The 21,501-nt window shown below is 24.9% G+C and overlaps 3 protein-coding genes across 3 annotated transcripts; all 3 read right to left on the bottom strand.

Moving 5' to 3' along the window:
• Positions 1 to 96: 96 nt before the first annotated feature.
• Positions 97 to 1,270, bottom strand: LOC141526799 (uncharacterized). The gene is made up of 2 exons (XM_074241904.1): positions 572 to 1,270; positions 97 to 464 (listed from the first exon to the last, which is right to left on the bottom strand). Exons 1-2 carry the CDS (start codon positions 747 to 749, stop codon positions 145 to 147), a joined length of 498 nt encoding a protein of 165 aa, XP_074098005.1. The 5' UTR covers positions 750 to 1,270; the 3' UTR covers positions 97 to 144.
• Positions 1,271 to 2,559: 1,289 nt separating this feature from the next.
• On the bottom strand, positions 2,560 to 11,565 carry Slf (C-type lectin domain-containing protein slf). The gene is made up of 4 exons (XM_074241692.1): positions 11,296 to 11,565; positions 11,034 to 11,169; positions 4,928 to 5,107; positions 2,560 to 3,211 (listed from the first exon to the last, which is right to left on the bottom strand). The coding sequence occupies exons 2-4, from the start codon at positions 11,167 to 11,169 to the stop codon at positions 2,829 to 2,831; spliced, it is 699 nt and encodes a 232-aa protein (XP_074097793.1). The 5' UTR covers positions 11,296 to 11,565; the 3' UTR covers positions 2,560 to 2,828.
• Positions 11,566 to 13,716: 2,151 nt separating this feature from the next.
• Stam (signal transducing adaptor molecule) lies at positions 13,717 to 20,911 on the bottom strand. The gene is made up of 10 exons (XM_074241816.1): positions 20,657 to 20,911; positions 20,164 to 20,324; positions 19,137 to 19,382; positions 19,004 to 19,067; positions 18,737 to 18,937; positions 18,478 to 18,597; positions 18,221 to 18,409; positions 17,602 to 17,816; positions 16,865 to 17,295; positions 13,717 to 14,423 (listed from the first exon to the last, which is right to left on the bottom strand). The coding sequence occupies exons 1-10, from the start codon at positions 20,697 to 20,699 to the stop codon at positions 14,306 to 14,308; spliced, it is 1,788 nt and encodes a 595-aa protein (XP_074097917.1). The 5' UTR covers positions 20,700 to 20,911; the 3' UTR covers positions 13,717 to 14,305.
• Positions 20,912 to 21,501: the final 590 nt, after the last annotated feature.

Here is a 21,501-nt window from a genome sequence, read left to right as displayed (position 1 = left end):
TTACGTTAATTACAGTTACCAAGTAAGTTGAATTAAAAAATAATTATTACAATTTTTTTTTAATTTTTGTGATAATTTTTTATTGTTGAAGAATATAAAACTCAAAACAAATAGCTTAATTACTATTTAATATTGATTTTGCGATTAAAGTACATAGTTAGTTTCGCTTGAAGCAACTGGACGTCTTTTAATTATAGTATCTACTATCAAGCAAAAAATATCTCTATCCTCGTCGTCTTTCAACATGAATTTTACAGTAAGTGGAATATTGTTTTGGAAAGGAATATCTGGGATAGTTATAGGGCCTGTCGAATAAGATCCTACCTGACCTTGTTCAGCAGGACATTGATTAACATTATTACCAGCTAAACAACCACTCTTCAAGGGCAAAATATTTGGCCACCATACACCGCTATTATTATATTTAAATTCCGCCTTCACTTTCATTGATTTTGTCGCATCAGCTAAAAAGTAAGTATTTTATTAACAGTATTGGTAAAATGTGAGTGATCTTTCAAAAATAAAATAAATTTATAAATTTAATATTTTTTCAGAATTTTTATAAACTTACGTATTGTAAAAGTAAATATGGAATTAATTGGGGAGCGCATGTAAAAAGGACATACAGATTCAGTTGGACCGCAATCCGTGACACGGAAAAAATAGGGTGGTGGTTTATTTTTACACAGCCTATAAGGTGAAGACTGAAGAGTATTGGCTGTGACATAAGTCATGTAAAGTGACAACATAATAACTGTTAAAATATAAATTTAAAAAAATATTAAATCAGTCAGACAAAAATGTCACAACGTACATGCAGATATTCAATAGATATTAGCACAAATATATATCATACCTTTAGCGATCATCTTGAGCAAGATACTTGTGTACTTGATAATGAAAAGGATGAAATTGAAAATTGATAAGCGCTTTTATATACTGTCGAAAATGATGGATAGTTATAAGTGGCTAGCAATGATTCGTTAAAAAAATAGTTAAAGAAATACATACGTGGATAATTTCTGATTTTAGACTCATAAATTCGTTAATGACAAGATCAATTTCATATAAATTTATCCAATGTAAGTATTGTTATTTCATTGGTAATTAAAAATTTTGAACACTTGGTCACTTAATTACTTTACTTCTTCTTTTAAGATTATCGATTATATTTTAATTGTCACCTAGATTTTTATTGGTGAAATCATCGATGAAATCATTTTAGAAAAAATAGTAATCGAAAATTCTTATTATGGTTATTAATAAAATATAATTAAATTAATATATCCTACTTATAACGACGAAGCTAAAAATACATAAATTTATGCCATATTCGAAAATTTCCATTAAAAATGAAAAAAAAAAACTTTTTAATAATAATTATGATGTAACGTTCTGAATTTTCGGGATTTTTCCAGTTAAATATTTTTTATATAATTTAATAATTGTAAAACTCCAGGCTGGCTTCGTTAGATGATCGATCGACCTCAGGTGGGCCTATTGCTGAACTCTCTCTTATTTTAAAAGGATTTTGAATAAGGTTTTGTTTGAATAACAAGAATTTTATTATATTAATAGGTGGTATATTAAAATATTTCAATTTAAACGAGTCAGTCAATCTTCGGACTGAATTAAATTGAATTAAAAGTGCGAATGTTGCATCTCGGGTTACCCTAGCCAGAGAAGTCGTCGGAGCCCCGATCTCACGAGTTTAGACCCGAGTCCGGCGACTCTCTTATCAAAAGATTCCTGGAACTTTGTTGACTATGAATTACATAGCAGCAATAATATTAAAAGAAATGTTAAAATTAAATTTTAAATTTAATTGTTAATTTTTAATAATGATAAAAATCATTATTACAACATCTACATACCGTTCAGTTTAAAACTGGAGCCTATTTATCTTTTACACCCTCATTACCTCATTACTTTAAATCATTAGAATAAATATTCTGTAAGCTATTCTAGGCCATAATTTTTTTTCTATCTTAAATTCCATGTAATCTTCTCAATCGCTTGAGTGTCATTGACAAACAAACAAACATACTTTCACATTTATATTATATAAGACCATCAGTGCTTCGTAAAAGTTACTCGTCAGTTGTTTGAAAATTTATTTTGAATATATGATCGAAAATCAAATCTTTATTTCTTCAACGTAGAGTCAAAAAAAAATTTTTTTGATTCTATTTTCTTTATCATAAAATTCAGACAGCTCAAAAAAAATTTTTTTGCGTAATTTTAGAATTTTTAAATAATATTGTGCACAGAAAAAAAAAAAAGTCTAAAATCAAACGTAAATTTTCTTAAATCAAGAAAATCTTAAGAAAGACTAAAAATTTCTTGAATGAAGTTAAAATTTTTTGAACGAAGTTAAATTTTTTTAAGCCAAGAAAATTTCTTCTTGCTCCAAAATAACTTCAGTCTTCTTTATAATTTTCTTGGTTCAAGAAATTTTTTTTTTCTGTGTATGTTAAATTAAAAAAAAACGGGTAATTGGTATTTATTCTAAAAAAACACTTTTTTTTTTCAATAGAAACATTTTTATATTTATTATCTTTGTTCTATCATACAATAAAAAGTAAACGTTGTGATATAGATCGAAAAAAAAATGTTTTTTTAATTTTTAATTCATAATTAAAAGTAAAAACAAAATTAAATCTTTTAAATAAAAATACAGCACATTTTAATGTGGTACAAGGTAAAATTTTGGCTCGATTTAATCGGTATTATTATTTAATTAAAAATGTAAAAATACTTGGTTTTGTATAAAATTCTTAAGTAGACTTAAACAACAGGTAAAATAGTTAAAAAAAATAATTAAATAATTAAAGTCGGATTCCCCGATTGGTACTGGCGACGTAATTCAGAAGCTCTTCAGAATCTTCGCAAACAAATGGTTTCTCGTGATAACAGGCAACATCGTGCCAGGCGATACCATCATTGTATACATTATTGAGAACAGAAAGACAAGATTCTGTGGTACCGTTGATGTCAAACTCGGCATTGTCTGGTTGTCTTTGTTTCTTGTGTCCAGTTTGAGACCATGGATTGTATCCCCATCCGACTGGAGTCTGGTTGGTTGGTGCCATCTTTTCACGGTTCGCTGACCAGAACCATCCGAAAATTGACTTAGGTTCCAAGTCACGGCGGTTTTCACAACCCTTGAAGTCACAGAGACGACCGGACGTCCAAATGTATGGAACATCATCTAAAAATTTATAAAAAATGAAAATAATTAAAATCAGTATCAGCTAAATCGAAAATATCTGCCATAAAAAATAATTTTTTTTGTGTCTTATAATGCAATAGGCAATTAACAGTACACGCTCTCATGTAATTAACAAAAAATACTTAATAACGTATTTTTTTAAGCTCCAAATTCATTAGTTTTTTTATTTGACTGATATCGATTTGAAATTAAAGTGATTACTTTATTGATATAATGTTTTATCAAAATTAATGCTATTTTTAATGCAAGAAAAGAGTTATTTTTTAACGTCATTATTTTTTATTTTTTTATATTTTCGAAGTTAGTCTATCGATTTTTTTTAATTTTTTATTAACTTCAAAACAAAGAATTATTCTAACACTAAAAATATGTAGTTTTAATTATTTGAAAAGTAATTTCTTCACAATCTTTAATTATAAGTATATATATATATATATATATATATATATATATATATATATATATATATATATATATATATATATATATATATATATATATATTAAAACTTCTTTTGTCTTCTTTTAATCAAGAAAATTTTACGAAATTTGAAAAAAAAAGTCATATTTCGAAAAATCATAAACAGTCAAAAGTTAGAATGAAAAATTTTTACAATATAAATCATGCAAATGACACTTTTTTCGATTTAAAATTGCAAAAAGAAGAAAAATAAAAAATTCATATAAATTGTTAATTTTTTCGATATAAAATTATTTTTAGGTCAAAATAAATGAGTTTGATAGTAGCAAATGCTCGAAAATATTTTTTTCAATTTATAAATAATTAAATTACTGAAAAAAAAAATAATACAAAAAAATTAATTAAGAAATTCTTAAAAACTTTTTCTAGAAATTTATTTAAAAATTTTTTTCAATCATTAAGTTTAAAATTATTTGCAAATTATCAAAAATCTGCTGTCTGCTAATTTTACACTCATAATGATTAAAGTAATTAGATAAAAGTAAGAATTTACGAATTTTCAGCCGTAAAAAAATTTAAACAAATAAATATTTAAAATATTATTCTACTATTTGTTAAATTGATGATTTAACTCTCTAAAAATAAATTGTATTACAATTTTTAGATTAATTTACTTAAAATGGCTTTTAAATAGTCAAAGAAGTTTAAAAAATTTTATTTTATTTCAATTATTCATTGAAAGTGCTGACAAAAAAAAAATTGTATGCAGAAACAATGTTCGACAATTATTTATAATAAATAAAAAAAGTAGTCGCGATAATTTTTTTTCATTGAATAAAAATGACAATTTATAATTCATGAGACCTTAGATTTCTTTCACTATAAAAGATCAAATCAGTGTTTCTTAATTATTTAAAATGATGTGGTTTTTTATCCTCAACCTACTTCCAAAAGATCAGTGGTTTCTTTGACGTATAACTTTTCTTCATAAAAATTGTTACTTTTATTAACCTACAACTTCTTTAAGATAAGGAAAACAATTAAGTGAAAATAGCAAATAAAAGTTGTATCATAATTATATTAAAAAAAAATAACTTTCTTACATTTTTTTTATTATTCAAAATTAAATTTTAATAAGCAACTCACAAGTAATAGATTTAGCTCGTGAATAACTTTATGGTTTTTATGAATTTCATTTAGCTTCTTTGTACAAATTAGAATTGTTCTTTTAAGGAAATAAATTTAAAAAAAATAAAAAAAAAAGAAAGGACTTACTTTGTTGAATCAATCTGTAGATCATATTGTTTTCATCTTGAGTTTCAATAGATACTAAATCCATGCAGTACTCTCGGCAAATGTTTCTAGCATCCAACCAATCGACTTTTTGATTTGCATGTGTTGGAACATGTGAACTTAGAAAGTAATTATGTCCTCGATAATTGAATTCCTTTGGTCCTGAAAGTAAATAACAAATAAATTTCTACTTTTTTCATTAATATTTCATAAACTAATATTCGTCGGTTTATTTTATGAATGACCTCGATAAATGATGTTTTAGGAATAGACTTACATTAGAGCCGATGACTAATTGCCATGCCGGATGGTGTTATTATAATTTGTGACCGGTTGTGCGAGTTTACATTGCGTGACTTTTAAGTATTAAATAATAACGTTAAAAAAAATCATTAATAGTATTAATGTAAGCATAATGTTGAATAAACTCATAATTTTTTGGTCAGTGAGATACACAACTTTTACTGTAATCGATTAATTTATAAGCCGGTTAATTAAATACAAGAAAGTGCTACAATGTCGATATTATGTTATTATAGTTGTAAATATTGACTTGTAATTTATTCATGATTTTGATGCTGACGAAGAACTATTAAAATTTTTTAATTTTGGAAAATTAAAAATTTTACAAGTTTTTAATTATTAAAAGAACATAGCAGAAACACTACGCCAGAACCAAAATTCATTTTTATAGCAATTGTCATGGTAACAACTTAGTCATGGTAAAAAATTAGTTCCAAAAAATTATTTTTAAAAAATTGTATTTAAAATTTTTTTTAATTTCTAAATGTCAATTTTTTTTCCTAATTTTTTTTTGCCATAATATGTTTGTTAGAAAAATTTCTAAAAATTATTAAATATTTGTTAAATTTATTTTCATATATAAGCTACTACATTAAAGTTAGAAGTCATTAGAAAATTTTTAAATTGTATTTAATAAAAAACTTATTTTTAAAAAATTGCATTTTTAATTTTTTTTAAATTTCTAAATGTCAATTTTTTTGCCATAATTTATTTGTTAGAAAAAGTTCTAACAATGATTAAATATCTGTTAAATTTATTTTCATATATAAGCTTGTAGCTAAGTAATCCATCATTACTGTTTGACTCAGTAGATATATCCTTTTTCATAAATTGTTGAATTTTAATCCGTTATTTAGAAATAATTAAACGGTTAAACATTTTTTAAAATTTTTTTTTAAACTCACAACAAATACATTAAAAGACTGTCAGTTTTTTTAAAGTTTCTGACAATTAGTTTTTTTTTTATAACTAAGAAACTGATACAAAACTGCAGAGAGCGTATGCAATCAATGTTAAATATCCAATTTCTAATTGAATTCATCTCGGGTTATAGGTGGTGAATCCACTTCAAATTTTTAGGGCAATTGTATCATCCTCTTCTTAATAATTATAAAAAAATTGAGAATTTTCTGACGGTATGCCTTAAGTACCACACTACTTTAATTGGAGTATAAATATGTAGTTATTAATAATATCACTGCAGATAAATCTAAAAATTTTTAAGATCTCGACTTTTTTCCACTTTTTCATTAAACTTTCAAAACTCCATCGCCTTGATTTTGATTTATATGTCTTAACCTTTGATTTACTGAATTAAGTCAAAGTCTAGTCGTTTATTCGCCTTGCTTCTAGATTAAAAATTAAAATACAATTCCTCTTCTTTTATGAATTTATTTGTGTAGAAAAATTATTTATTTGTATAGATTCAAATACTTTTTAATCAAAATTATTCTTTAATAATTTTTTTATACAAATAACATTTCGTTCGAAAAAGTTTTTCTTAGATACAGATTCAATTACTCATCTTGAAAATCAAATTAAAATAAAAAATTAACTGTCATGGAAATTTTTATGCTTCAAAAAAAATTAAATTTCTTATCTGGAAGTAGACCAAAATAAATTTTCGAAAAATTTGAATCGTATTATTTCTCAGGATTGCACAGTAAGCGTAAGTAACAAAAATTTCTGCTTAAGAAATTTTGAAACTAAAAACTTACATATTAAATATGTTTTTATTTGAATTTTGACCATTTTTACTGAAATTTAGTCATTTTATCATCTCTAAAAAAAATTTAGGAACCTTTTTTGTTTTTTTGCAATTCATATTATATCTACCCGCGTAAAAAAAAATCGTCTTAAAAGTGTCTTAAAATTGTCGTTTGCTTAAGATCTTAAATGTGACATAAACTAAGACTTTTTTAAGACACCAAAAAATATTTTGAGAGCAGATTTTTGAAATTTAGTTTTCGAATTTGTTTTGAAAATTAATTTTTAAACGATTTTATGACTTTCTAACCGCTATATTTTTGAGTACGCTCTTTTCAAATTGAATTTGAAATTGTTGAAAACTTATTATCGGACAATTTTAAGATATTTTTAAGACAATTTTAAGATTTTTTTTAAGATTTTTTTAAGACGTTTTAAGAATCTCTATAATAATTTCGGAGAGCTGTCGCTGTAATATCATGAAAATGAAGTTAGCCGACATTTCAAAATTTTTAGAAATTTTTTATTGAAAAAATTTCAATTAAACAATTAAAAAAAAATGTCACATGTAAAAAATTTGAAAAATTATAAGTGTAATTTTTTATAAATATCTTTTTAGTAGCAATTTAATTAATAAAAAAAATCAAAAATTTTTAGACGTCTGCTAACTTCAGTGTCATATGATATCGTCTTATTTTTATATAAAATTCGAGAACCAAATTTCAAAAATCTGCTCTCGGAATTTTTTTTTTTTGGCGTCTTAAAAAAGTCATAAATGAATCTTAGTTTGTATCACGTTTAAGATCATAAATAAACGACAATTTTAAGACGATTTTTTTTAGACAGGTACTATTCATTCTGGTTTAAAATTTGATGCCTTGTTAATATAAAGATACATCGAGTTGGAAAATTACAAGACTACAGATTCTTTAAATTCTAACACACACACACAGAAAAGTAGGTTGACGATTTAAAATAATTTTTCTTCATCCAATAAATTTTTCAAGGAATGTCGGATCCATTAAAAAAATTTTTTTTAATTTGAAAAAAACAATTTGCAAAATTTCATCTAAAATTATTTTATTTCCAAATCTAGAAAATTTATTTGTAACTAGAAAGTTAATGTGAGAAAAATTTTGATTTCTTCATCTAAAGAATAAAATTTTCAACAAATTAATTTCTTATTATAAAATTGCTTATTTTTTCTTCAAAAGAAAATTTTCTTCTCAGTTTAGATCAACGATTTAAATCAAAGTTTCAATATTCCTTAAAAGCCATTAAAAAATTAAAATGCAATGTAAAAGCTAAAAAAACACTTATTGATGCATTTCTATAAAAATGTGCGGAAATACATCATTAAATACAAAATAATAATAATTTTATCGAGAATTCTACAAACATCCTTAGCATCAGATTTAAATAAAAGTTATTGTTTAATTTTTTAGACAAAAGAAGAGATAAGAAATTACAAATTCTCATTAAAAAGGAAAAAAATGCAAATGAATGAGCGAAAATAATTTTATCTAAAAAAAAATCTTTTTTTTCTACTTCTAATTATAATAATAATCGGCAACGAATTTCATGTTAAAGTAATAAAATCTATTTACACCGTTTTATATAATAATGTAAAAGAAAAGTAGGGAAAGACTTTTTCAAAAATAATAATAATAGTAATAATGTTAAAAGTAACAGTCAATAATAAAGATGTATTTAAAAAGTGTTCAAACATATATTTGTTCGTATAGAAGGAGGTCATCGGCAAAGCGATCCAATGATTACAGACTCTCAGTTGCTCTCTGTACGGTACATCTTATGTTACCTGTACCTGTAACCGTGTACAAACGACCACGCGTTGCGACACCTTATGTAGCTTGTAAGTCACGAGGCGATTCACTCCCACGGCCTAACCGCTTACATAGACCTCTCACATAATTAAATACCGTGGAAATCCGTTTATATTTTCTTTTAATTCTCAAACTTTCTGTCTGAATTGATCCTACACCAATATCATTAAATTTTAATTAGTTTTTTAGGAAAATGACGAAAAATCTAAAACTCAAGTACTTAAAAAAAAAAAAAAAAATTGAAAGGTCAATTTTTTTTATCGGTACTTTGAATTTAAAAGAAGACGATAGACGATTTTGAAATCGAAAATTAAAGGCTTTGAATTTAAAAGGTCAATTTTTGAATCGTCTACTCCAAATGATTAAGAAACAAAAAAGAAGATACATTATTGTTATTTTTATTAATTATTTAAAACGATTATTCCATTATACATTACATAGAAAGCGACTGAAGATACTAAAAGGCTTACTTCACACTGTAATGTGATTATACGTGTTACTCATGTCAGGTAATGTGATAATAATTGATACAAAATAATTGCATATTAATTACGACAATAACTCAAATGCCGCAGCTTTCACTCGTGCAATGATAATTGTAATTATTTCTACTGTAAATCTTTTTATTAATTTATATTTACATTGTAACACTAATAAGTAATATTTTTAGATGTTTACACGCTATTTGAGCATTAAGATATTTAATTAACTAATCGCTAATTCAATTACGCGTTAAATAAAATTTTACAGAGAAAGTAGCGCTGTGATTTAATAGTAGTACTCGGGAAAAAAATTTTTTTTGTGAAAATTTCAAAAATTCTATCAAGCTTAATAAAATTTTTGTTCATGAAATTTTATGACTTCGTAAAATTATTAATTTTTTTTTTTTTTTTTTTTTTTTTTTTTAATTGGTTTATTGCATTAAACACTTACAAATATATTTTTAGCAAGGGAGTACACAGTTTAATGTTGCATTGAGAATATTATATATAAAAAAATAAATTTTCATGGAGAAAAATAAATATAAAAATCAACTATAAAAAAAAATTATTCACAAAATTTTTGAATTAAAATAAAAAAATTTTTAGAGAACTTCAAAAATTTTATACAATTATTACTAAAAATTATAAGTATTGCTTTTTTAAAATTTTATAGATTTGAACTTGAGATTTTATGAAAAAATTTTTCTAGAGGATTAATGATTAAAAAAAAAAAAAAAAAAAAAAAAAAACAGTAATTTTTAATTTTTAAGCTCCGAAAAAAATAACTATGCTTTTAGTAATATTTAATTTAATAATATTAATTTCTTAAATTTGAATATTCAAATGATATATTCTTCCTTTGTAAATTCTTTTACGTAGTCTATATTTACCAGTAAAAATTAAATAATGGTTTTTATTTTAATTTAAAAAAAATATAAATACTGTTATGTGTTTTGTACTTAAACAGAATATATAACAATAGTTGTCTTATTTAAGTTTTAAGTCTTATTTCTGCCTGAAATTCTCGAAAGGATTACAAGTGTATGCCGTAAGACTTTTATTTTAATACTACAACCACTACACGTTCTTCACTTAAATCAGTTTTGTGTTACCGTAATGCCAATGAGTGAATTTTATTTAGAAAATTTATTACTTTAACTTGAAATTAAAAATCCAATAGCGAAAGTTGTAAGCAAATGGGTGTAAAAAAAATAATTTTATCTTTTTAGAAGAGGAAATTTTTTATTTTTCTTCATTAGGCAATGTACTTTCATTGTCAATGCATTGACATGAAATTACGTATGTGTGCCTTCGAGCTATTCTTTTTAATTTTTAAAACCCACTGACATCAATACGAAATGTGAGAATTGCAATTATTAATTATGTTGTCACTAAAAAAACCTTTTTTTTAATGATTATATGTGCAATTAGTTTTGTAAGTTTTATGATTGCAAATTTTTTTTTCTAATTATCAATTAAAGTTAGAAAAAAATTTTTCAGATTTTTTTTTTTAACACAGAATAAAAAATTTGCTTGAATCAAGTAAATATTTTTGAAAAATTTTATCTTCTTGATTTGAATAAAAAAATTCTTAAATTAATAATTTTTTTTTGGCTTAAGTAAATTTTACTTGATTCAAGTTAAATTTTTTTTTCAGTGTAGACAAAAAAAAATTTGTACAGGTGCAATTTTGTTCAAAATTTCTGCCAACTTTTTTATAATTAAATTAATAAAAATAATAAAATAACTTACGCCTGACACATTTATCTGGAACTGGAAGTGATAAAAATCTTCCCGGACGATTGCTATGAGGTCGAGCTGCATTTACGTCGGCTTCTGTATTTGAAACTACTGCCAGGACAACAAAAATTGCCAATGGCACAATCATCTGAAAAATTATTTTTATATTAATTATTTCTTCGTAAATTATAATAAAAAAAAAAGAAGAAATAAACAATTAAACTATTTTTTAATTAACAATTAACTGAAGAAACTTAAAATTTCCGAGACTCACCTTATGTAATTACAATGTGAACTTTAAAAAAAAAAATAAAACAAATCTTAAGTCACCCAACAGGATATGAGAAGATGTTGAAGCAATCGGCTGGTTATATAGAAAAGGTTCACCCCACCACGGCGTCCCATCGGGATCCCCACGTTTTTCCAGTTCGCCCTGGAGGCACTTCGAAAATATTTACCAAAAACAATCGTTCATCATTTGGATTCTCTAAATTTATTTTTATAAAATACAACAATATTCAAGAAAGACCTGTTTCTTCTTCTTTAAATTTTTTTTTTTTTTTTTTTTTAACACGAGCAGCTATTTAAACTATTTAAAAAATTGATTCGAAAAATTTTGACTAACAATAATTGTTGGAGAAAAGCAAAACACAAAATGTCATCTCAAAGGAATTTAGAGCAACCTTGAGGATCCTCTCCTGAAGACAACTGTACTTAATGCAGTGTATAATTATTGATATTAAGGTCGAGGTATAGAAAGCCTTCACACTTTCTTAGTATTGTTAATTAATTATTATTATTTGAATACATTGTTTATGCAAACAGTCAAGAGCTATTGCTAATATTTTTATTTATTTTATCAGAGTTGTAATCAATAAATATTAATTATTGTTTAAAATACACTTTGTGAAAATAGTTATTGAAATTTAAGAAGATTAAGTAGAAATAATATTAAAAAAATGTCATAACACACATGACATGGAGATTATACTTTCGATTTCTTGTCTTCGTTGAAGATGTAAGTGTTATAACCCTAGATGGTAGGGGAATGGAGGCAAAAGTCGCCGCAGAAAGTGACAAGGTCGACGACGTGTAACAATTTTTATATCATGTCACGTGCTTATACCTAGAACATTCGGTATCTGAACAAAATCTTATTTTTCTATTGATAGTATTAGTCTTCTTCTTCTTATTATTGTTATGGTTGTTGTCACTATTACAATAATTTTTAACAAAGTTATTTTTAACGTGGAAAGTTTGAAGTATAAAAAGAAAAAAAAAATGATATTAAATTTTAGAGTTCATATCAGAAAATAGAAATTTTTTTTTTTTAATGTTTTGATCAAGTTTTATGATTTTTTAAAACTTCTGTTATTAATTTCAGCCTATAAAATTATTTAAGCTAGATCGATGACTTTGATTAGTCAAAGAAGAAATAAAAAAATTTATTTCTTCAATTAATAATTCAAACAAATTGCCGAGTATATAATACACCTGTATATACACTTCCATTCGTTACATTAAATACAATTAATATTATCATTTATTTCTTCATTTGTAAAATTAAAATTTATGCAATAATTTTTTAGCAATTGAAGGAAATTTCATATAAAATTTTTAATTTAATCGCATTTAAATAATTATATCACCATAAATATAGATATTAATGTATAATAAATGTACTAAAATTAAAATGATTTGTTTATACGAATTTATCAGTTATATAATATGGGTAGTTCCTACTTTTGTCAAATTTATTTGAATGACTTGTCTACGTTTATTAGAATAATATAAAAAAAGAGGAAAACAAAATATATATTTATGTATTCAATTAAGTAGCTTCTTCAGAGATAACTCGCTTCGAGATGATGAAACCCAGTCAGGTGAGATGATTTTAAGGATGGTTAAAATAAAGAATAAGTCTCGAAAATATTTAAATTCACGTTTCGAAATTTTTGTATGATCTTTATTTTTTTTTAATTCATCAATTTCATTTATAGAGATAGATAGTTTCGATTCTACCGTCTAAATGTTTATTAGTTTATATTTTTTTTTAGGAAATTAATGTTTTAAATTTTTTAACTGACGAAATTGATAAATTTTTTTTGAAGTCATTAAAAAAAAAAGAAAAAAAAAACATTTCATAATACACAGATAGTGTAATTGATTAAAAATAAAAAACCTATTTTTTATAAAATAGTTGATTTGATTGATACTGAAAAGTTTTAAGTTTACTTTTCAACAATATATTTCTGAGAAATGAAGTTTGAAGAATCGTTAATAAATTACAAATTAATTTATATTTTTACAAACGATCAAATGTTGACGACATCGTAAAACTAGTTGCTTTTGGAAATCGAAGGTCACTTCCGCCACTATATCATCGTACGATACACTTGTACCGAAAATAAGAAATTATGATTATGATATCGAGTATGATTAAATAATGTGTTTAAATAAATAAACAAGAACAGATTAAAAATTATTTAATCATTTATTTTTAATCGATAATATGCATAAATTATTTTTATACAACGTAATTTTTTTTTTTTTTTCAAGTAAGAAGAAATAAACATTTATAAATTTCAAATATCTCATAAACATATTTTCAATAATTATTTCTTATTGTAATTAGAAAAAAAGTTTTACAAAACCTGTGAAACTTAAATTATAAGTTTGCAATATCTATTAGTCTGTATTTTTTAATATTATTTTTAAAAATCGAAAACAAAAATATTTTTATTTACAATACATATATTAAATAATAATTTTTATTTATATTTAAATAAAAACAATACATGGCTTTCAGTTATTAAATTTATGAAATTCGATCTAATCATCACATTCGTCAGCTACCAAATTAATAAAAATTTAACAATGTTATTTGTTATTATTTTTTTATACGTGTATTTAATATAATTTCAACAACTTTTCTTCATGAATTTATTTTTATGTGTAAAATTAATAATTAATAATTAAAAAAATAAAACTAAAGTATTTTATTTACTTTTAAGCAGTTTATCTCTTAAATTTAATCATTTATAGAGTTGTTTTTTTTAATTTTTGTTCATAAGGAATGCAATTGATTATTTGAATCAAAACTAAAAAAAATGAATATATACTTATTTTTTTTTAAATAAAATGTCGTTAATTTTTTTTTTCATACATTTATATATATTATACATAAATAAATATATATATATATATGGGTATGTACTTAGCGATAAATTAATATTTTCTTTTTTTAATTATAATTATATAAATCAGATGCAGAAAAAAAGAATTTACATCATGCGTTGTCCACTCGGTGGAGCATATTGTGGCTGTTGATTTGATGGGTGGACTCCTTGTATCTCTGGCGGAACATACTGTACTGGTATCTGCGTAACTTGTGGTGCATATCTAATTTTAATTATAAAAAAACATAATTAGAGCGCTATTTTTTAAAAATTATTTTCTAAAATTTATTATACGGTTTAAATTGAATAAATTAGCTGATTTGAAACTTTAATCTGATCAATTAACTAACTGATTGATCGGCTGAGGTGAATTAACCGGTTTACTTAGATTAGATAATTAGATAATAACAACCGATTAAATTAAGGGGCATTCCATGCGAAATGGGAAAATGACTAAAATTTTTAAATTTCTCTAATTAATTCTTATTTAGTCTTAATTTATTATTTAAGGTCTATATTTTACTAATTTGTACAGAAAATTTTTTTTAATCAATAAGAAAATTAATTTCATCTCCTAGTAACTTTTCAGTCGTACTAACTAGTATCCGGGCCAAATGTTGTTTAAGCCGGCAACACGTTTTTTTAATCATCTTATCAATTCCAGCTAGTGATTCATTTTATTTAAGAAAAAGAATTAAACAAATAAAATAATTACGTTTGATTCAAACGAAAAGATACAATCGCTATCATTAATGCCTGGGCATGAAATAAGTAAGTTGTATCCAACCAGTCCAGGCATTAATGATGGCGATTGTACATTAGTTTTTGGATATTTCGAATTTGAACATAAGCTTATCACATGTCCCACCAGTCACGCAAAAAGATAGAAAAATTGTTTTTCCAATCTCAAATCTGATTTTTTCAAATTTTTTTCTTTGTAGAAGTAACAATAAAAATGTTAAAAATGATTTATTTAAACTTCTTATAACTGCCAAAAAATCCAAAATTTAGTTTTCAGGATTATTTAAAATATGTCCCACCAGTCTCATAACTTTTGAACAGCTTGATCGATTTGATCGCGGTTGGCGCCATTTGAAAAGACTTGACCAAACTTAGATTTTCAATAGAATGTCGACTGATTCAGACTGGTAGATTCTAAGAAATCGAAAAAAAAAAAAAAAAAAACTACGAAAAATTTTTTTTTTCAAATGTAGTATTTTTGGAATAACTTTTTAACGGCTATACCGATCGAATCCAAAAATAATCAGCTCTTAACATCAAAAACCCACGTCGATCACCGCCGGGATTTTTTCTAATTACTCCGAAATTTTTAATCATAATAAATGCCCTGAGTTCTTTCATAGAATATCAATTCTCGCTTCGATCGTTGCTGGGTCCGTCAAAATCAGTTAATTCGTTCTTGAGATATCGTTGACGAAAAATTTCCAAAAAGTTTTTTTTTTTTACATAACTTCGAAATTTTATTCTGGATCATTTTTGATGTAATGAAATAACTGTCAGTGCTTGAAGAGTTGCGTCAAATGCCGCCAATTTTGTTAAAATCGTGAGATTTTTAACTTTTAAAAATTCAAAAAAAAGGTTTTTTTAATATTACTTCAAAATTTTACGTCGAATCGTTTGGTAGTTAGATAATAATCTTTTTGTGCGTAAAAAACCGCGCCGAATACTCCAAGCCCCATTAGAAAACGATTGATTCGAACGCAATACATCACGATTCAAAATTTTTAAAAAAGTATGTTTTCAACAACCACTAAATTTTCGAGTTCGAAGAATTTCCAGATTTTGTTTTTAAGGCTTGAAAAATAATTATATTAAACTTTTAAGCTCCTAATTTTTTGAACCTTTGTATAAAAAATTCTTTTTTTTTATTTAAACAGTTAAAATTTTGAATAAAAAATCTTCGAACTGGACTTTGGTATTTATCTATAGAATAAGAATGTTGAGTTTGATAAAGATCCGTTGAGAATCGTAGGAGTTAGAGTAGACACAAGCCGCGTTATATCGTAAATATATATATATACTTTTGAACCATATGTATTTTCTGACTCACCTCGTCGAGTTAAGTCGAAATGTAACAAATTTTTTTGAAAAGTTACATCATGAGAACAAATACAATAGTTGAATTTTTATAAAATCTACTAAAAAATTTTTTTTTTGGAAAAAATGTATTCAAGTTTTCAAAATCGTCTTTTTAACTTGCTATTTCTTCATTTGGAATTGGATATTTCAATGAAAAAATCTTGAAATTAAAAAACTTGGACCTTCTGAAAAAAATTTTTTCATTTTGTCTCTTAATTTTTTCACCAGATTCATTACAAGATAACAAGGAAAAAATCACACTTACTTGATTTTCAAGTTTATAAATCTATACTAAAATTATTTTAATATGAGTGTAAAATTCAGCTAAATTCTACAGCTTTAGTAAACTGTAAAACGAATTAAGAATCTATCCAATAAAAAATGAAGAAAAAATAATAACATCAATTGACAATAATTAGACGATTAATTTATTGTTCAACCGAGTATAAAAAAATTACTTTTCAACAAAAACAGTAATAAAAATTAATATAAAATTTGTAAATACAAATCTCAAAAATTTATAGAAGTTATATAGAAAAAAAAAAAATTTCGATTTTTCCTCACCCCTGAGATTGATACGGTAGACTCGTTTGTTCTGTTCCTGAAGCAGATCCTTGAGTATGAGTTTGAGGATGTCCTTGATGACCCACAGGAAGTGTTTGAGTCGGCGGAGCTTGTTGATGAACTAATTGCGGACCTGGAGGCTGAATTGGACGTGGAGCAGCTGCTGGGTGACCTGGATGATGATTCTGAGTGACTACTGAATGCGGCGGAGCACCAACTGGTAGACCAGGGGGACCAGGATGATTTCCACTCGGTGGTGGATGCTGATGTGGAGCGGGTGGCATCTGATACTGTTGCGGTAACGACATCCCAGCCATATTGTGATTCATGTACTCAGGGGGCATGCCTTGCATATTAGGGTGATAAGCTCCTGGAGGCAATCCAGGGACAGGATTATAATTCGTTTGCTGCGGCATCATTCCATTATACATCTGGAGATAAGCATTAATTATAAATTTATTAAATATCTTTCCATAGTTTTTTTTTTTTTTTTTTTTTTTTTTTTTTTTTTTGTATAAGTTATTTATAATGATACGAAAATTAACAGATATCTGACAGTTTTTGGAATTTTTATAACAAACTAATTATTATAAAAACGAAAATTTTTTTAAATTCACACTTATAATTTTTTTAAATTTCTACATGTGGAATTTTATTGCAAAATTTTTTTTTATTACAATTTAATTGTTTAAATCTAAAAAATTATTAAATTCAGTATCATTCTTTTTATTACTTACTTGAGGTGGTTGATTTGGATAAGGATAAACATTCATATGAGGTGGGATTTTTGACAGTGTACTGTATGGAGTTGTGATAGTCGGCTCTCTCATTAAAGTATGATAAAGATTGAGAGCATCAACCAAGTCAGAACTTAATTGAGTCAACTGAGCATGTTGTCTGTCAACTTTTTCTAAAGCTGCATCTATTAGAGGACCCATTGCAGTTACTTGCTCTATAAAATAAATTTATTATTTAAATATCTTTTGAGAATTTATAAATTCGATCAAAGAGTTTTTTTTTATAAAGAAAGTAAGTAAAAAATTCAGTTTATTTGAAGTATTTGAATCTATTTAGAACTACTCTGATAAGTTAACATAATAAATAACATAATATCACTGAAAACCACATGAAACCTTTAAAAAGCACCAATTCAGGTCATGACCTTTGCAATAATACTAAATTTAACTTGAAGAAAAAAAAAAAAAAAAAACTATTTTATCATATAAAAACATCGAAGACTTGTATTATTTTTCTTCACTCAATTTATACTCAAAATTTATTAAAATCAAAGGTAATGATTGGTTCATGTCAGTGATGAGTTATCGTTGGATTAATTAACAGAACCAATAAATTTACCTTCAAGATCCAACATCTCCGGCGGATCAGTTGTGTCGCTTTGTGGGTCTGCTTCATGTAAAAGATGTAAAAGTCTATCAATTTTAGTCTCATCAATATCAACCTCTACTATTTCAGGTTCTCGTTTAAGCATTTTAACTTCAACTTCTTCAGCAAATTGCACAGCTTTTTTTGTTCCTTGCTCTAATTCTGAAAAAAATTGATGTCATTGATTCGTGGTTTTAAAATTAAAAGTTATAAAATAATTCATTATTTACTCGTGATGTGATCAGGCTCAACTGAAAGGTCAGCAGTAACAAAATTTGATGGAAAAAGACCTTCCATTTTTCCTTTTGCTCCTTTCCACCAATTTGCATCTGAATCATCTAGTATATGTACTGAAACAAAAATTCGATATAGTTTATTAATTATTAAATATTAATAAGACTAAATTAAAGTTTTTACTTTAATTTTTTTATTAGAAAAACAATAAAAACATCGATTAATTTATTTTAAATAGCAATAAAATGAACTTACTTATATCTCCGGCAATGAAACTGAGTTCATTGTCCTCGGCAGCTTCAAAGTCATATAGAGCACGTACTTTTCGACGCTCAGGAGGGCTTGAATTTGAAGCTAAATTAACACTAGGGTAAAGACTTGCCAATTTACTGGATGCTGGTGAGCTATGAGACGCAGACGAATGTTGTTTGTTTTCTTTTAAAGACAGCTCGATAGCTGAAAAAAAAAAAATAGTTATAATAATTAGTTATTTTGTTTTAATTATATTAAATTATTTTGTACCTTTAGCAAGATCTTGATCTTCTTTTGAAGCAGCTGAAGATGCTGAAGCACTTGAGTGTTTTGGCTATAAAAACAAATTAACATTAAAAATATTATCTTTATGTATTGTATTTAATAAAAGTAAATTATTTACCATTTCAGATAACGAAGAAAAATCATGACCTTCACTTTTTAATTTATTATATAGAGTCGGAATGAGATTAAGTTGCGGGTCGGTCTTAAAATCACCTTTGGCCCATTTTTTTAATAAAGCTTTCAATTTTTCAACAATCTTTGGATGTGACCGCAACAATAATTTTCTTATTTCACTCTCAAAATCTCTTGATGCTATTTCTAAATGGAAAGTTTTACCGCAATTACTAGAACACGCATCTAGAAGCTGGAAACAAAATATCAAGTTTCATTACCAATACTATATTGACATATGATACTGACTATAGCAGAAAACTGTCAATTTGTTTTTATTAATAAAATACATGTTATCACAAAGAAATTATTCGTGACCAATAAAATAGAAATTTTTTTCTAATTTTTTATTTTTCATAAAATATAGTCAAATTTATCCAATTGCAATCAACAGACGTTTGACAATTTTAATGAATTTTTATTCAACAATTAAATGATCATAAAGAAATTTTACATATTGCAAATTTTGAAAAATTAACAATATAATTTTTAAAAAATTATCTTAATATTAATTTACTCTTTAAATAAAATCAAAAAATAATTAAGTGTCTGTTTAGTTTGATAAATAAATATTGAAAAAAATTTCTTCAAATTTTTTTTGCAATAATTTACTTGTTAAGAAAATATTAAAAATTGTTAGATGACTATTATTTATGATATCAAAGTTAGCTGTCACTTGACAATTTTTCAATTTTTTTTAACAAATAAATTTTTTTCAAAAAATTACTTTTAAAAAATTGCATTCGTAGTTTTTTAAAATTTCTAAATGTCAATGTTTTTTATAAATTTTATAAATTTTTTTGGCCATAATTTATTTGTTAGAAAAAGTTCTAAAAATTATTAAATATCTGCTAAGTTAATTTTCATCTATTATTTTCAGTATCATCTGCTACTTCAAGAATTATTTTGATTTCTACTGTTAAAAATAATAGTTAGAATGAATTTTTATATGAGAAAAAAAATAAAATACTAACAGTAATAGCTTGCAATACAATATGCGGATCTTGTGCATTTAATCTTCTAACAATTGATCTTAAACACTCTTTAGCTAATAGCGGTGTATTTCCAACAGCATCACATATTTCCATTATTTGACCCCAGTCTTCTGTTGTATTATTTTCATTGGTTGCTTTGTCTTTAAAATAAATAGAAAAGTATTATAAATGTAATCAATTCATAAATTCATTGTTATTATTATTGTAATATAGCGTACTATCACTATAAAATAATTAAATCATGGTTTTATTACGAAATGTCACTTACTAGTAATTGATAAATAATGAAATTAATTTTAATGAGTATCATTTAAGTATTAAAGTGACATTTTTGTCAATTCGTATGAGGTCATGGAAAAGTTACAAAAATAATTTTTCCATTCTTCAGTTTCAGTAAGAATAATAATTATTAAAAAATACTAAACAAATAAAGAATTACAAAATGATGAAATAAAAAAATTGTATTATTTACCGACTTCAGCGTCAAAGGGCGATGAATTTGAGAATATCCCCATTTTGATAATTTATTTTAAAGGAGTAATTTAATCGTTATGAGTAAATTTTAAAAATAAGTGATGTTTAATAATTATGAATAATTTTCGTTATAAAATATTTAAAAACGATCTTGTCACGAAATCACCTGACATTTAGTCCCGCAGTCGTTCATAAATGAATGACTAATAACATTCTTATCGCCGTAACTCCGCCATTTTAACTTTCGAGCTGCCAAAAATACTTGAATCGATATTCATCGAGAGGATGTCTATCGATAAGTGAGTTCGACTTCGGTCTGGTGTCTCGGTCATGCCTCTGATGGCCAACCCTAAACTAAAAACGTCATGGCATTAAAGCATTAAAGTTATCTGTCACTATTATAATTTTTTTATTTTTTTAATAAATAAATTTGCTCCGAAAAATTATTTCTGAAAAATTATGAGAATCAATTTAGCAGATAATAATTAATTAAAAAAATTTTTTTAACAAATTATGGCAAAAAAAATAAGAACAAAAAATTGACATTTAAAAAATTTCAAAAAGTAAAAAATGAAATTTTTCAGAAATAATTTTTTGGAGCAAATTTATTTATTAAAAAAAAATAAAAAAATTATATTAGTGATTGCTGACTTTAATGTCATTAAAAATTGCATTTTTTACTTTTTGAAATTTTCTAAATGTCAATTTTTGCCTTAGTTTATTTGTTTAAAAATTTTTTAATTAATTATTACCTGCTAAATTGATTTTCATAACTAAAAACGCCTCGTCCCCACCAAACTTATTCATACTATTATTATTAAATCTAAAAGATTTTCAACGGAG

This window comes from Cotesia typhae, unplaced genomic scaffold (genome assembly GCF_013202065.1).
Source record: "Cotesia typhae breed Kobodo isofemale line unplaced genomic scaffold, CoteBio_Ctyphae contig_36, whole genome shotgun sequence".
Lineage (NCBI taxonomy): Eukaryota > Metazoa > Arthropoda > Insecta > Hymenoptera > Braconidae > Cotesia > Cotesia typhae.
The sequence above is the reverse complement of the archived record's forward strand: the minus strand, read 5'-3'. Positions and strand labels throughout refer to the sequence as shown.

Excerpts from the sequence above, each read along its gene's own strand:
- Slf (XM_074241692.1), bottom strand. The coding sequence starts at position 11,169 with ATGATTGTGCCATTGGCAATTTTTGTTGTCCTGGCAGTAGTTTCAAAT. Across the intron at positions 5,108-11,033 it reads TCCAGATAAATGTGTCAGGC|GACCAAAGGAATTCAATTAT; the intron begins GTAAGTTATTTT and ends ATTTACTTTCAG. Across the intron at positions 3,212-4,927 it reads CTACAGATTGATTCAACAAA|ATGATGTTCCATACATTTGG; the intron begins GTAAGTCCTTTC and ends ATAAATTTTTAG.
- Stam (XM_074241816.1), bottom strand. The coding sequence starts at position 20,699 with ATGGGGATATTCTCAAATTCATCGCCCTTTGACGCTGAAGTCG. Across the intron at positions 18,598-18,736 it reads TTTCATTGCCGGAGATATAA|TACATATACTAGATGATTCA; the intron begins GTAAGTTCATTT and ends TTTTTGTTTCAG. Across the intron at positions 14,424-16,864 it reads CTACCGTATCAATCTCAGGG|ATATGCACCACAAGTTACGC; the intron begins GTGAGGAAAAAT and ends AATTAAAATTAG.
- LOC141526799 (XM_074241904.1), bottom strand. The coding sequence starts at position 749 with ATGTTGTCACTTTACATGACTTATGTCACAGCCAATACTCTTCAGTCT. Across the intron at positions 465-571 it reads CATATTTACTTTTACAATAC|CTGATGCGACAAAATCAATG; the intron begins GTAAGTTTATAA and ends CTTACTTTTTAG.